Source organism: Typopeltis vanoorti, chromosome 12 (genome assembly GCF_054136105.1).
Source record: "Typopeltis vanoorti isolate ZY-2024b chromosome 12, IOZ_Tvanoo_1.0, whole genome shotgun sequence".
NCBI lineage: Eukaryota > Metazoa > Arthropoda > Arachnida > Uropygi > Thelyphonidae > Typopeltis > Typopeltis vanoorti.
In genome coordinates, this window is record NC_143560.1 from 68160828 (window position 1) to 68175449 (window position 14622).

The window sequence follows — 14622 nt, forward strand, 5'->3', positions numbered from 1 at the left end:
AATCATCTATATAATCAAAATAATACATGTAGCACACCTCACACTTCATGAAATGGCTGAAGTCTAACTTAAAGTCATGCAATGACAAAGCTGCTCCCATCTTTCCTCTGCCGGTTACTACTCTAAGGTCTAATAACAATGAATTTGTAATTAAGTTTAGGCAAAATATCCTACACACTAATAATACTAGTAGCGCACAACATTTATAGCAAGCTCTTACTCAAACAATCACTGATATACAATTCATTATTTCAAGAATAGCTTATCTGAATCTGGAGCTCTTCTTACACACCACCGCTATGATTGCCTCACGAGCTCCCTCTTGTTTTTGATAATTAAATTTGAATGGCTATTTGAAAAGGGATAATAACACAATAATTGTCACAAATAACAAACAAGGTAATATAATATTTTATTTTTGATTAATATTTGGCTCTTTTTAGTACAAGATGTGACATAATTAAGAAATTGCAAACAAACCTGACAAATTTTCAAATATTTCAAAATGGAGTGGACAGTGATATTTACACTGGAAAAACAAATACTGGTATCAAAATTTAGTTCATCTACACAGTTTTATTAATATTTAAAGCTTAATAATTCACTTTTCGCTGTTTAGTACTTTGCAGGCCCTCCTCTTGCCTTTATTACAGCTTGGCATCAGCAAAGCATTGACAAAATCAATTTCCTGATGGATGCAACTGTCAATTCATGTTCCATGTTCTTATAATGGCTTCTTGGAGCTCCCGAAGTGTTTTTGACTTCTTTTGTATTTCAGTCACCATTTGGTACCACAAATTCTCAATGGGGTTGAGATCTCAGCGCTGTTTCCTAGGCTATGGTAGTGGCTAAATTGAGTGTTCATTGAGCCACATAATTAACCTGAAACAACAACAACAACAAAAAAAAGAGAAAACTTTTTTAAAGTATACTAAACTCAATTTGTATGGTATATTTTAGGATTATAATAGCATTACTTACACTTTTTTCCTATGACAAGGGGAAAAGTCATTCTGAAAGATGCAGTTCGTTGTTACAGTAAAGTGGTCGCTGATAATAGTCAGCAATTCTTCTTCTAAAATTTTCTAATACACTTGTGCATTCATTTAACCTTTTGTGACATGCAAGCAACCATCACCATGGTATGACATACAGTCCCAGATCATCTAACTGGCTAAGAATTTGACTGTTGACACCAGACATCAGGGTTGAATTTTTCCCATGATCGTCTTTGAACTGCCTGTCTACCATTGGCACCCTGCAGGTTAAACTTTTTCTTGTCAGAAAAAATTGCTCTTTTCCACTGATCAGGGGTCCATTTAGCATACTCTTTGCACTAATTTAAGCAAGTCAATCTGATTTGTTTGGTTAATTATGGCTTATTTTTAATGCACCCCTGGCTATCAGTTCCTGTTGAATGAGTCTTCTCCTGACAGTTACAGAGCTTGTCACAACTCCCATTTTTCTTCCCAGTCCCATTTCAGTTCTTCAGATGATGCATGACATTTGAGGCAGAGCCACTTTATAACTTGATCTTGGCATGGTGTAGACAGTGGCTTTCTTCCTTTCAGCAGATCCTGTTTCCTTCATTTTCTACAGCAGCCATATCACAGTAAATGATTGACTACTGAACACCCTTTTAGCTATTTCAGGAAAGGATAGCCTTCTCTATTCAAAGCTTCAATTACACTTTTTCTGTGAGGTGTTACTGTATGTAAATAGCCATAACGATATCAGCATGAAAATGAGAATACTAACTCTTGTGTCTATTTACAGCATAAAAAATTTTGATGCAATAGTAGCAACTATTACATTATACAGAAACACATGGGAATGATAGACAATACAATACAATGAAATATCTAATGATAAACCAATGAAAATGACCATGTGTGTGTGTGTATTTCTATGTTTATTTATATATTTCTATTACCATTCAACTTTTAACAGAAGAAGCAATAAGGCCAATTACACTACCTATAGCTTTCAGAGTAGAAAGTAGAAAACTATAGGTAGTTTCAATTTTAATTCTTCATAAAAAAAAAAATATATATATATATATACATACACATACAGCTAATTCTCTTTTTACACAGCTTTTTTTTACATAATTTCGAAATAACACAGTATAGAAAACAAAAGCAATTCATATTTTTACACTGTATATTTTGATTTAACACGGTTCAAATGGTGCTTATTTTTAAAATTTCTGTTTTAATTTAGTTCTGTTAAAAAATGGTATTTCCATTATAATTATCATTTCCTAGTACGGTACACATGTACTTAAACTTCAATTTTGGGGAACCTCCTTGATGTTTTAAATATCAGGGATTACTCTACGCTACAGAATGTAGACAAATGCCAAGTAGAACTTATATAGCAAAATCACATGGCTTTAAAGCAGCTAAGGATCATGTGACTGTTATTTTGCAGCAATGCTTCAGGAGATTGTATATTAAAACCATTACTCATTAATTGATCCCTAAGATCACGGGCAATGAAAGGTGTGGATTTTAACATGTTACCAGTGCACTGGAAGGCAAATAAAAAAAGGTTGGGTTACAAACGAAATTTTTAATGAATGGTTCCATCAATATTTTGTTCCAAAAGTTAAATGCTATTTGACAGGGAAAAATCTGGACTTTGAAGTTTTATTGATTATATTATTATTATTTATTATTATTATTATTTGACACCTCCAGAGAGTCCAAGGATTCATCGAGGGAGGGCACCTGCTCTACAACTCTGTCTCCACTACTCAATCCACCAACTGACCGTAACTACACCAACGCAATCTACCACCGACCCCCCCCCCCACTAGTATTTCCATAGACACTCACAAACATCCATGCCACTGCGGGATTCGAACCTGCAGCCTTTTGGCTGGAGAGCAGATACGCTAACCACTGTGCTAGCCAAGCTGGCAATATGTGCCTGTCCATCCTGTTTTAGAATATCCAATGTGGAATTTTGTTTTCTGTCACTTGACACAACATCCTTAATACAACCACTGGACTAGGGTGTGATCGCTACCTTCAAACTTACTACATAAGAAGAACATTCCAATACATTTTGGATAAACTAGATAAGGATAATTTACTGACATTTATTGATGGGAGGAAGAAATTTTCTATATTGGATTGCATCAACCTTGCTAAGTTGCCATTATCAGAATTGAAACCATCAACTTTAAACTCATGCTGGAAAGCTAGCCAGAATGTGTGAAAAAGAAAAACCATATATCTTTGCATACAACCGAATATCCCAATCACATTATATTAGCACATGCAGTTGCTGGAGAAGGATTTGATGATTTTTCGTCTGCGGATATTGAAGAATTTATGGTTGAAAAGGCTGTTAGTGATGACAAAATAATAGAAGCTGTCCTTGAGAATCTCGATGAAAAAGAAAAAAGTGATGATGATGATGAAGAGATTCTACTCTCTGCAGAATTAATTAAAGAAGGGCTTCAAATGACCAGTAAAATTGCAGTTATTTTCTTACATGATCCAAATACTGAACGAGCTGAACAGTTTAAATGTGAACTGAAGTCATATGTGGTGCAATATGAAGAATTATGCAAAGATCTAGTCAAAACAGGATTTCAATGATTAATTACAGAGTTCATGATAGAAAAAAAATCACCCTTCAGAATTATAGGAAATTAGTTAATTTAGTTCCTTTTACTGAAGAAAACGTTTTGTCATTGCAGTATGAACAGGATGGCCAAAGTGTTTCAAGAGATGGAAGTGATTTAATTCTAGTCTCACACAAAAGAATGCAGCAACTGTTAGAAAGTGACGGTGAATAAAATTTAACTAATAACCATATGTGCGGGTGTATTTGGACTTTTTTGAATTTCTGTTTTATTAGTGACACACCATTTAATTTAAGAGATGCACATATATATATGTGTGTGTGTGTGTGTGTGTGTTTTGTCTGAAAATAACTTATTGTTTGTATCGGGTTTTCCCATCTGGAACCATTCTGTTTTTTCATATGCACTGTATTCTTTTTTATATGGTTTTCATTTACACGATTTTTTCTGGAATCTACCTTGTAAATGGAGAATTGGTTCTGATCTTCCATCCTCAGTTGTTTGTTAACGCTCAGCTATTACTTATACTATAAATATTAATATAAATATGTCTAGTCATGTATTATTATTATTATTAGAAATCTGTAATTTCAGTAGACTCGTTGTGAGAGGCCTCACCTCAATAAGAAACATATTTGATGTGCCTCAAAGTCATTCATACCTTCCTGCAATGCATTCTGCTCACCTGCTACTTGCTATGAAAAAAAATACTTTTTTACTCACTACATCCTTATACAACTTTCAAGGATGGTCTCTCTCTTTCTCTCTCTCCCTCTCTCTCTTTCTCTGTATACAACTTTTCTAAATTACAGAATTTGAAAGATAAGTGAAGATGTGCCTTAACCTATCCTCATGATTGATATTTTAGAATTCTGATAGCAGTAATATCTTAGTTACTCATCAGTGAACAGTTATCTCCTTGTCTCTACTTGTCATTGTCCTCATTAGAGCAGTAGTATGCTATATATATCCTTTGATTATTGATATATGTACCATGTACTTCAGATTTTTTTCAACTAGTAACTCTAAAACTTGAATCTCATCCAAATCCTGGAGCATAGTTTCACTAATAGAGAATGTATTTGTGGAACTAATACTAACACTAAAAAACTTTCCAAACATTAAAATGGTAATCCCACTTATTTGTCCAAACTATCAGCTATTTATATCTTCCTGAAGGAACATGATACCAGTATTACCTTTTATGATTTTCTTTAATTTTTTCATTATCAGACAACTAAGTATCCCCATCAGTTTGCATGCAATAAGTAAGTTGAACTAACAGTCCAAGAGTATTTCCTTGTAGCATTTCATTTGCTACTGTACACTTCTCAGCTACTACTCCAAACAAAACTTCCCAGTATATGATAGTTAGTTAATCTCCCATCCATCTCCTTAATTATTATTAATTATTAATTATCCTTAATTATTATTATTACATCAGTATATCCACATAATCCAAAGACTCATTGTGACTAGCCAGTTTAACCCACATATCAACCACATTGTGCTACTGGTCATTCAATGTCCAAACTCTCCCCTCCATACTCCACCTTATGATATCTGCTGGTCAGACATCTTTTATTTTTATTATTAGCATCTAACCTCCATGGACTCAAATAACTCATCGTGAGAGGTCTATACTTCCTCATGAAAACAGATAATCAAACAGTGCCTTAAATCCATTCACAGTTTCTGCACTCACTGAACTTTCAGGTATTGCATTCCACTCACTTGTTATTTATGCACTCTCCATGCAAAGAACCTGCTTCTCACTCCCCTGTTCACACCTTCCTTATACAGGGATGGCCTCCAGTTCTACTCTTGCCTCTATCTACTCTACGAAAAGTCTCCTCTATATTAATTTTGTAGTTTCCACATTTCCTCAATTCTCCTCATATCCGAGGAGACCTGACACTAACTTAGTAAACCTTCAATACATCCTTATCTCCTTGAAAATTAGGTGAACAAACCTTTGCATAGTAGTCCATATGTGGTTTGATTGCTTATACAAGGGAACCATAACCTCTTTGCATGACAATGTCCTCCTCATTATTGCCATAATCTGTTGTGATATTCTTTCAATTTTTGCAGTGTGCTTCCTAAACTTCATATCTCTGTCCACCATCACTCCCAGATCTCTCATCTCTTCCACCTTTTTCAAAATTTCTCCATTGGTGGCCTGGTTGGCTGAGTGGTTAGCGTATCTGCTCTCCAGTCAAAAGGCTTTGGGTTTGAATCCTGCTGTGGGCATAGATGTTTGTGTTTGTCTGTGATAATACTAGTAGTGGTAGATGGTGTTGGTGTAGATGATGAATGTAGTTTGCGGTTCGTTGTAGTTGGTTGGTGAATTGAGTGGTGGAGGCAGAGAGTTGTAGAGTATATGTCCTCCCTTGATGAGTCATTGGACTCCCTGGAGGTGCCATGTAATAATAATAATAATATAATTAATTGTTTACCCTGCATCCCAACCTTGCCTACCAAATAACATTAAATTGGCAGCTCTCCACTCATTTGCCCACTTCCATAGTCTATTCAGATCGTCCTGCAAGGCCACAACATCTGAGTGACCTTCCTCTTTTGTGATACTGCTCCTACATACACAACGTGCTGATACCTATCTGACATCTAATCAGCTATTCAACTAACTAGTCTGTTACCTTAGCCCATCTGTTTCAATTTAGCTAATAGCATAGAAAAATGAAAGAGATAAATTTTAATTTATGTGAAATAAATTTATTAGCTGTAAAATATGTTGGCAATAATTTTACAGCTAATAAATTTACATCACATTAGTTTGAGTTTCCATCTTTAATTTTTCTAAATATGTCAACTTATATTAAAGCAGCTACTAGGCCGTCATGTGGTAGTCTATCAAAGGCCTTTGAAAAATCAAAGTACGCCACTGTATAAGCATCTCTTTTATTGAATGAAACTGTTAGTTTGTTGTAATACATACGTGGATTGCTGAAATATGACCTCTTCTTAACAAATCCATGCTGAAAATCAAACTTCTGCTATCAACCTATTTCTGAATCCTAATCCTTGCCAACTTCTCTTAACATCTTAACAACAAACAGATACACAGATTGACCTATAATTTGTAACCTCAATCTTATCCCCCCCCCTTGTGAATTAGGACAATTTTTCCATTTTTTTAAGGCTCCTCAAGGATATTGACAGAAGAAAGTTGAAATAATTTGGATACAATGAAAGGATGAAAAGAGAACTTCTCAAAACAGTTATAAAAGGTAAAGTTGCTGGAAAAAGAGGAAAGTGTAGACCATCAATGAGATGGATGGATGATGTGTCTGGAGTGACTGATCTTCAAAGAGTTGAAACTTCCAGAAAAGCATACAACAGACCACCTAGTGTGGATTAGTGAGGCATAACACCATGCATCTGAGTGATCATATGGCATCTAATAATGTCCAATGAATAGATGGATGGATCTATTCCTTTGGGACTCACCCGGTTGCAAGACTTATGTTAAACAGGTGTGCAGAATCTGCTAATTTCTCTTATTCAGCACAGTTGTAAGTTTATTGTCAGCAGATTACTAAAACAAGGTCTTCGCTTAACAAAACTGTACTGTTCCCCATAGAATATTAGTTCTACATTAACTTATTTACTACATTTACTTATTCCTGAATTCAGACTATCACTTCAGAGATACTGATTGGTCTATAATTGAATGTTTGAGCATCATCCCTCTGCAAGTAGTGACACTAGTATGGTGCAACAGGACTAGGACTGACTTTGGATCTCAACTGTGTTGAGACCCAAAATCAAACTAGGTCAAAAGTTTTAATGGCCTCACATTCCCTTAATAACATGCTGAAATTTCTATTGCTGTTGTGTTTGCATCATGAATTTGTAATATATATCTCTACTGCATCATGAATTTGTTTTTACATATTCAGCATGTATGTTGTTATAACAACATACAATGCTGTATGTTGCTATTCTATCTAGATGATAATACAAGATAATCCTTAATAAATCAGCTATTTCTTCTACTATCTGCACTCAACAAAGTTATTCTTCCAGGATCATTCTTTTTTGGATTTCTTATACAGGGCTACTGTTTTTAATAATTTGGTTTACTTCACTTACTATGCTTGTAATCCATTCTTCTAGCTTATGTTTTATGCCACTCATGTAAATGCTCATCCCTCTTCTGATTTATTCTCCTAATTCTGGGAACAAAGTAAGATATTGCTTCCTCCATGCAATACTTGACTGTTTTTCCTGTGCTGATACTATAGTACCTGTCTCAGGCTTTGTCCAAAGTCTACCATAACTCTGCACTGTAGTTCAACACACTTATACATGTCAGAACAATCCTCCTTTTTTTTTGCATAAATTCTCACATATACCACAGTACACAAAACTACTCAAACTGAAGTTAAACAAAGAAATTACCACCCACATTGCTGTGCACACTAACTAATTCAGCAATTACTTATATATATAAAATGAACACTTGACTAAACTTGCATTTAATTAAAACATTCAATCTCAACTGAAGTTCATACTCTAATAAAATATAAACCATAACGATAATTAAAAAAAAAAAAACTCATCTCCTTTGACAACAAAGAGATGCATTTCTTATCACTAAGCACTCTCAAACACCAGATCCAGTCAAGCAAAATAAAAATAGATAACATTATGGAAAAGCAAACATCCAAAACTATCAAAATCTCCTTCATAAATATGTATTATCTTAGTTCCAAATTTAACTAAATTTCCATCTTCAATCTGCTAATCCCAATTGAAACTCAACTTTCAGCCTTTTCAATCCCCAATCATCTTATTTTTTTCCCATTTACATACTCTTTGAGTCTTTAATGCTGAATAAATAGAGATGAGGAGGTGACTGGCCTAGTTGGCCGAGTGGTTAGCATACCCACTTTCCAGCCAAAAGGCTGCATGTTTGAATCCTGCCACGGGCATGGATGTTTGTGATTGTCTGTGAAAATAGTGGTGGTGGTAGGCAGTAGATAATGATGATAGTTGCGGTTTGCTGTATAGTTGGTGGAGCGATTGGTGGAGATAGAGAGTTGTAGAGTACGTGCCCTCCCTCGCTGAGTCTTTGGACTACCTGGAGATGTCACATAATAATAATAATAATAAGAAGAAGAAGGCTTGATTAAACTGATTATCATTCTAGTCCCAGAACATAAAAGTGTTAGTTGTACATAATCTCACTCTTATGTCCCATAAAATTCCAGAAAGTATCCAATTAGAATATTTTATTTTTGATCTGTTCATCAAAAAACTGACTTGGCTTATTCCAGTTTTTCCCAAAATTTCAGTATCCATGTATCCTTTTTAAAATTCTTAACACCAGCATACTAACTCTCAGGGAAAGGCAAATCCAATATACATTAGTAGAAAAACAAAAATTATGAAATTTAAATTTGCCTGGTTGGCCGAGTGGTTAGGCACATCCGCTCTCCAGCCAAAAGGCTGCGGATTCGAATCCCGCTGTGGGCATGGATGTTTGTTATTGTCTGTGAAAATACTTAGTGGTAGTGGTGGTCGGCAATAGAGCGCTGGTGTAGATGATGAAGGTAGTTGCTGTTGGTAGTTTGGTGGAGTGGTGGAGACGGAAGTCATAGAGTAGGTGCCCTCCCCTGATGAGTCTTTGGACTCCCTGGAAGTGTTACGTAATAATAATAATAATAAAAAGGTTCAGTGAGGCATATGATATTTAGCGGAGAGTTCTGACCACAAGCTTGGAACTATTTGGATTTAAGATATTAATGAAACTGCTTGAATTGTGTCTGGAAGACAATCATACCATAAACCAGATATGACTCCAGTGGAGGGCACTATATATATATGCCAAGAGATACATGTTTAAAAATTCCTTTAGATTTTTTTAATTATTGAGAATTTAATTGTATAATAGACCTTTACTTGTCTGTGGTGATGTGGGAACAAAAAATATAAAAGTGATAAAAAAAGTAATTAAAATTTAAAGTTCTTTCTCTTCTGCAGACCAATGGGATAGCACTTTTCTTATAGGCCGGTCTGGGGCCTCGAAGGTGGCAGCTCCACCACCACCAGACTCAGGTGCTGAAGGCTAATCCCTTCAGCACCTTAAAATTCCACACATTAAAAGAAACAACAAAGAGATAGCTGAACTGCCTAAATGGTTAATGACAAAGGGAGGAAAAAGGTACATGAAATATGGAACATTAAAAGTTTACATGGTAAAGAAAACAAATTAATAGATGAATCTAAAAAATCGAGATTGCATCTCCTATCAGTTGCAGAAACAAAAAAAGAAAGACCAAGGTTGCCAGAAATTGAAAGATGGATATATATACTCTTCTATTCAGGGGAAAACAAAAAAGTAAATCGGCAAAACAAGTGGTAGCACGTACAATTAAACCAGATCTTGCAGAATACATTATTAAATGACAACTAATAAATGAAAGGCTGTTGACGATCACTATAGATTTTAAATCTGGTAACCAAGTATTCACTGTAATTGTTGCATATGGCCCAAATGATAATGCTAATAAAGAAATTAAAGATGAATTCTTCGAACTCTTATAAAAAACAATTGAAGAAGTTCAAGGGCATATTATACTGCTAGGAGACCTTAATGGCCAGGTAGGGAATCAAGTAGACGTAAAAACAAAACAAGCATTGGGATCACAAGGAGAAATAACCTGGAATAATAATGGAGAAAGAATAATTAATCTTTGACTTATAAATAATTTAGTAATAGTGAATACTATGTTCAAGCATAAAGAAATCCATAAGTTTACCAGGGAAGAGCCTGCAGAAATGAAAAATCTAAAATTGACTATGCCATCATAAGCAGATCCTATTGGAAGTATACAAAATATGCAAGATTCTATTGAGGTCCTGAAATAGGCAGGGACCACTACCTATTAGTATTGGAAATGATACATAAATAAAAATTGAAAAATATAGAAAAAGTAGTAAGAGAATAAATGTTAAATAATGAACTATAAACTAAAGAAAGAAGAAACAGCCACTGAGTATAAAAGTAAAATAGAAGAGAAGATGAAAGAAGTAGAAAAAGAGATTTACAAAGACCAAGATGTAGAAAGTCTGTTGCACAGGTTTAAAATACTTCTTCTAGAAACAAGTAAAGAAATTTGTGATGTATCAATAAATAATAAACAGAAGAAACATAAAACACCCTGGTGGACTGAAGAACTAACAGAAGAAATTTAAAAAAAAAGCAATTGTGGAAGAGATATATAGCATCAAAGTTGCAGGTCCACAGAGAGTTATACAACAATCAAAGAAATAAAGGTGAAAAAAGAGAAAAGAAAATGCTGGGAAGACTTTTGACATACTTTAGAACAAATTTTTAAAATGAACCAAAAACTCTTCTATAATGTTTTAAGAAATATGAGGTCAGAGAAAGAATGTCCCATAAAGTTTATCAAGAATAAGGATGGAAAGTTACATAATCAGAAATCCTGAAGACATCATGAAAAGGTGGAAACCATACTACCAGGAATTATTGGAAGATGCAAGACATAGAAAAAATAGAACACTGAGAACAAGACATGCAAGCAAAACAGAAGAAGATCAAAGGCTGTATCCTTAGCTCTCTTCTTTTTATTATAGTAATGGATGAAATTTTAAAGGCATACCAAACAAAACCAAAAAATTTCCACCTAGGATACAGGAAACTGAAAGAAACCAGGATTTTCCACATGGCTTTTGCGCATGGTGATTCTAACAAATACAGCTGAAGATTTGCAGTATAATGTTAACATTTAATATGAAGAAACAAAGAAAAGGAATATGACATAAATATAAATAAAGCTAAAACAATGATCATATCTAGAAACCAATCAAAACACATCATAAAAATAGAGAATCATGAACTGGAACAGGTCCACTAGTTTAAATACCTGGGATTCCCTCGATGAGTCTAAGGACTCCTTAGAGTCGCCTGTAATAATAATAATCATATGTACAAGAAGATGGTAGGTTAGACACAAAAATTAACAGCAGGATAAGTGTGGGAATAAAGCTATTCTATGCAATGAAAGGCCCAATCCTAGATAAGAAAGAAGTTACTCAGAATACCAAAATGGCGGTGACAGTTCAGTGTTTGTACCAACATTAACATACAGTTACGAGTTTTGGCGTTTAGCAACAGGAAACGCAAATAAACTACAAACAATTGAAATGAAATATCTTAAGAAAGTGGCTCAAAAAGACAAGATTAGATCAAATAAGAATCCAAACTAAAGAGACAATCTTCAAGTTGCACCTCTGAAACAATTCATAACACAAGCCCATATGAGGTGTTTTTGGACATCTTACTCAAATGGAAGAAGGATGAATAGCAAAAACTATATATGAAATCCAGAAAATAGGAACAAGAAACATAGGCATGCCCAGGAAAGGTTGCTAAAATGTTGCCAGGAAAGGTTGCCAAACTATGTTTGCTCGTGATGTCTGCATTTGGAATTTGTCATCTAAAAATCGGGAGAAACTCAAATATTGTTCTTCTTATCTCTAAGGCATTTAATCAAGTATGACACAAAGGCTTAATGCAGAAGTCATATATTTTCTATATACAAGTAGTAAAAAAGGTATATCACATCATTATTAAAGTACTCTGGATCAGAGTTAGTTGTAGAAAATTTGTCTAGAAATAGCTAAAAATTCAGTTTTGAGAACATAATAATTGATTGCTGAAAAATGAGTGAGAAAAGATTTAATAAATATATTTTGCATCAATAAATTATTTTTATTTTTTCTATTCAAAATGTGATATGATTGTATGCACACTGAGAACAAAATGAAATATTTTTCAGTCCACAATATTTCTAAACATATTTTTTTAACCAACAAATTTGGGATCCCACATTTATATCTTGCATAGAGTCCCACCAAATATTATTATTATTATTCGTAACACCTCCAAGGAGTCCGAAGACTCATCGCGGGAGGACACCTGTTGCACAACTCTCTGTCTCCACCACTACACCGAACCTCTACTACCAATCATCTACATCAGTGCCATCTACTGCCCACCACCACCACCACCACCACCACAGCTAGTATTTTTTTTGTCTGTAAATTGCGTGTTCTAAAGGGCTGATTTGTCTGTATGTGGAATGAAAAACCCGAGTTTCTGGGAGAAAAAATCCTGCTACCTCTGTATAAGATCGGCTAACTCACCTTCGATTAAAAAAGTCCATATACGAGAGCAATTCTGTTTCTTCTGTTGCACACACATAAAGGATATTTATAGGTTCTTCAACCAGTCTCATATGGAGGTGGTAGGGTATTTCCTAAGAATTTTGGGTGCTTAATCCTATAAAACTTTTACATCCATCAGAAAGCACAAATAATTTACAGCCGACAGTACATTTGCTTTACAGCCTTGCTTTAGCATAACATAAAACAAACAGTTAAAGTCTGCCTTGGACACTCAGTAGAGAATTTCCTCTGTGATTCTCACATTTTATTTTATTGTATTTTCCTTTTTATAGATTTATACAATGATAAATACATTCAAGTCATTTATTTACATTTTAACACCAGTCTTTAAGACAGGTCATGCAGAGCTGCAATTTTAAATCTACATTTGATGGAGTTGCAGAAGCTTACTGTTTAGAGATATCCTTGTTCAGAATTATGGACTGTTATGCAAATTTTATGTATTGCATAAGGTATTCTGTTAATATTAATGTTATCCACTATATATAAGCTAATATTAACGTTCAAACCTGATTGTAATATTCCTCTTATGCCATTAGTGTGGAGTGTAGCATTTCAGAGAAATATTCATTTCAGAAAATCCTCACTGTAATGATGCCATCTGAAGAAGAAAAGACCAAGATTATGGAGGCTCAAAATAGTAATCCTGATATCCCTTTAGGTACAGCTGAACAGTTTCTTCTTACTCTTTCTTCTATAAGTGAGTTAGAAGCTCGTTTAAGGTTATGGGCATTTCGTTTAGATTATGAGTCTGTAGAAAAGGTAATTTATAGATCTTTTATTCCTCTTATTCTTATATATATATATATGATTATTATTATTATTATTATTATTATTATTATTATTATTACACCCTTCATGGAGTCAACATACTCATTGTGGGAGGTTCATTCAACTGACAACATATTTATCATATAGAATCTTAAAGTCCTTAACACTCCTTGTGTTAACAACACATTCTAGTAATGCATTCCATTCACTGACAATTCTCCATGTAAAAAACCTACTCCTCACACCCTTCTTCCCCTCTCACCTTCTACTCTTTTTATAACCCCCTCTGGATTAATCTGATAAAACCCTCTCACTAACTTAAATGTCTCTATCATATCGCCTCTCTTCCTCCTATCCACTAAACTGTGCAATCCACATTTCTTCAACCTCTCTCCATAGCCAACATTCCAATGTCCCGATATTTTCTTAGTCACTTGTCTCTGAACACAATAGTCCAAGTGTGGTCTGACCAGTGCCTTATGCAGTGGTACAAGTTAGAGTACTTCTTATCATAGCAACACTACGATGTGCAACCTTGCGTGTTAGAGTACTTCTTATCATAGCAACACTACGATGTGCAACCTTGCGTGTTAGAGTACTTCTCATCATAGCAACACTACGATGTGCAACCTTTGAAACCCTAGCAATATGCCCTCTAAACTTCAGTCTACTTAACCATCACTCCCAAATCTCTAATCTCATCCACTTCATCCAGTACGGCACCATTAATATAGTACACAGCCTTATATTTCTTCACTCCAAAATACAACACTTGCACTTATTGATATTAAAATTACAATCCCACTCTTTTGTCCAAGTAAAAACTATTTAAATCTTCCTGAAAGGATCAGCAGTGCTACTTATAATTCTTCCCAACTTTACATCACAGCAAATAACTGAAGATCCCCAGTCACTCCACATGATATATCTTTACAAACAAGTTAAACAGCAGGGCCAAAGAACAGAACCCTGCATGCTACTGGTTATCCTTTTTTTTGAGACACTGCTCCATC

At 34.6% G+C, this 14622-nt stretch overlaps 1 protein-coding gene across 1 annotated transcript in view; it reads left to right on the forward strand.

Annotated features, from left to right (window-relative positions):
- Nucleotides 1–14622, forward strand: part of LOC150100865 (uncharacterized) — a 583033-nt gene that overhangs the window by 374907 nt on the left and 193504 nt on the right. Inside the window, exon 18 of the mRNA XM_090401746.1 lies at nt 13415–13600. Coding sequence (XP_090257872.1) covers nt 13415–13600 — 186 coding nt within the window. The remainder of the gene's footprint in view (nt 1–13414; nt 13601–14622) is intronic.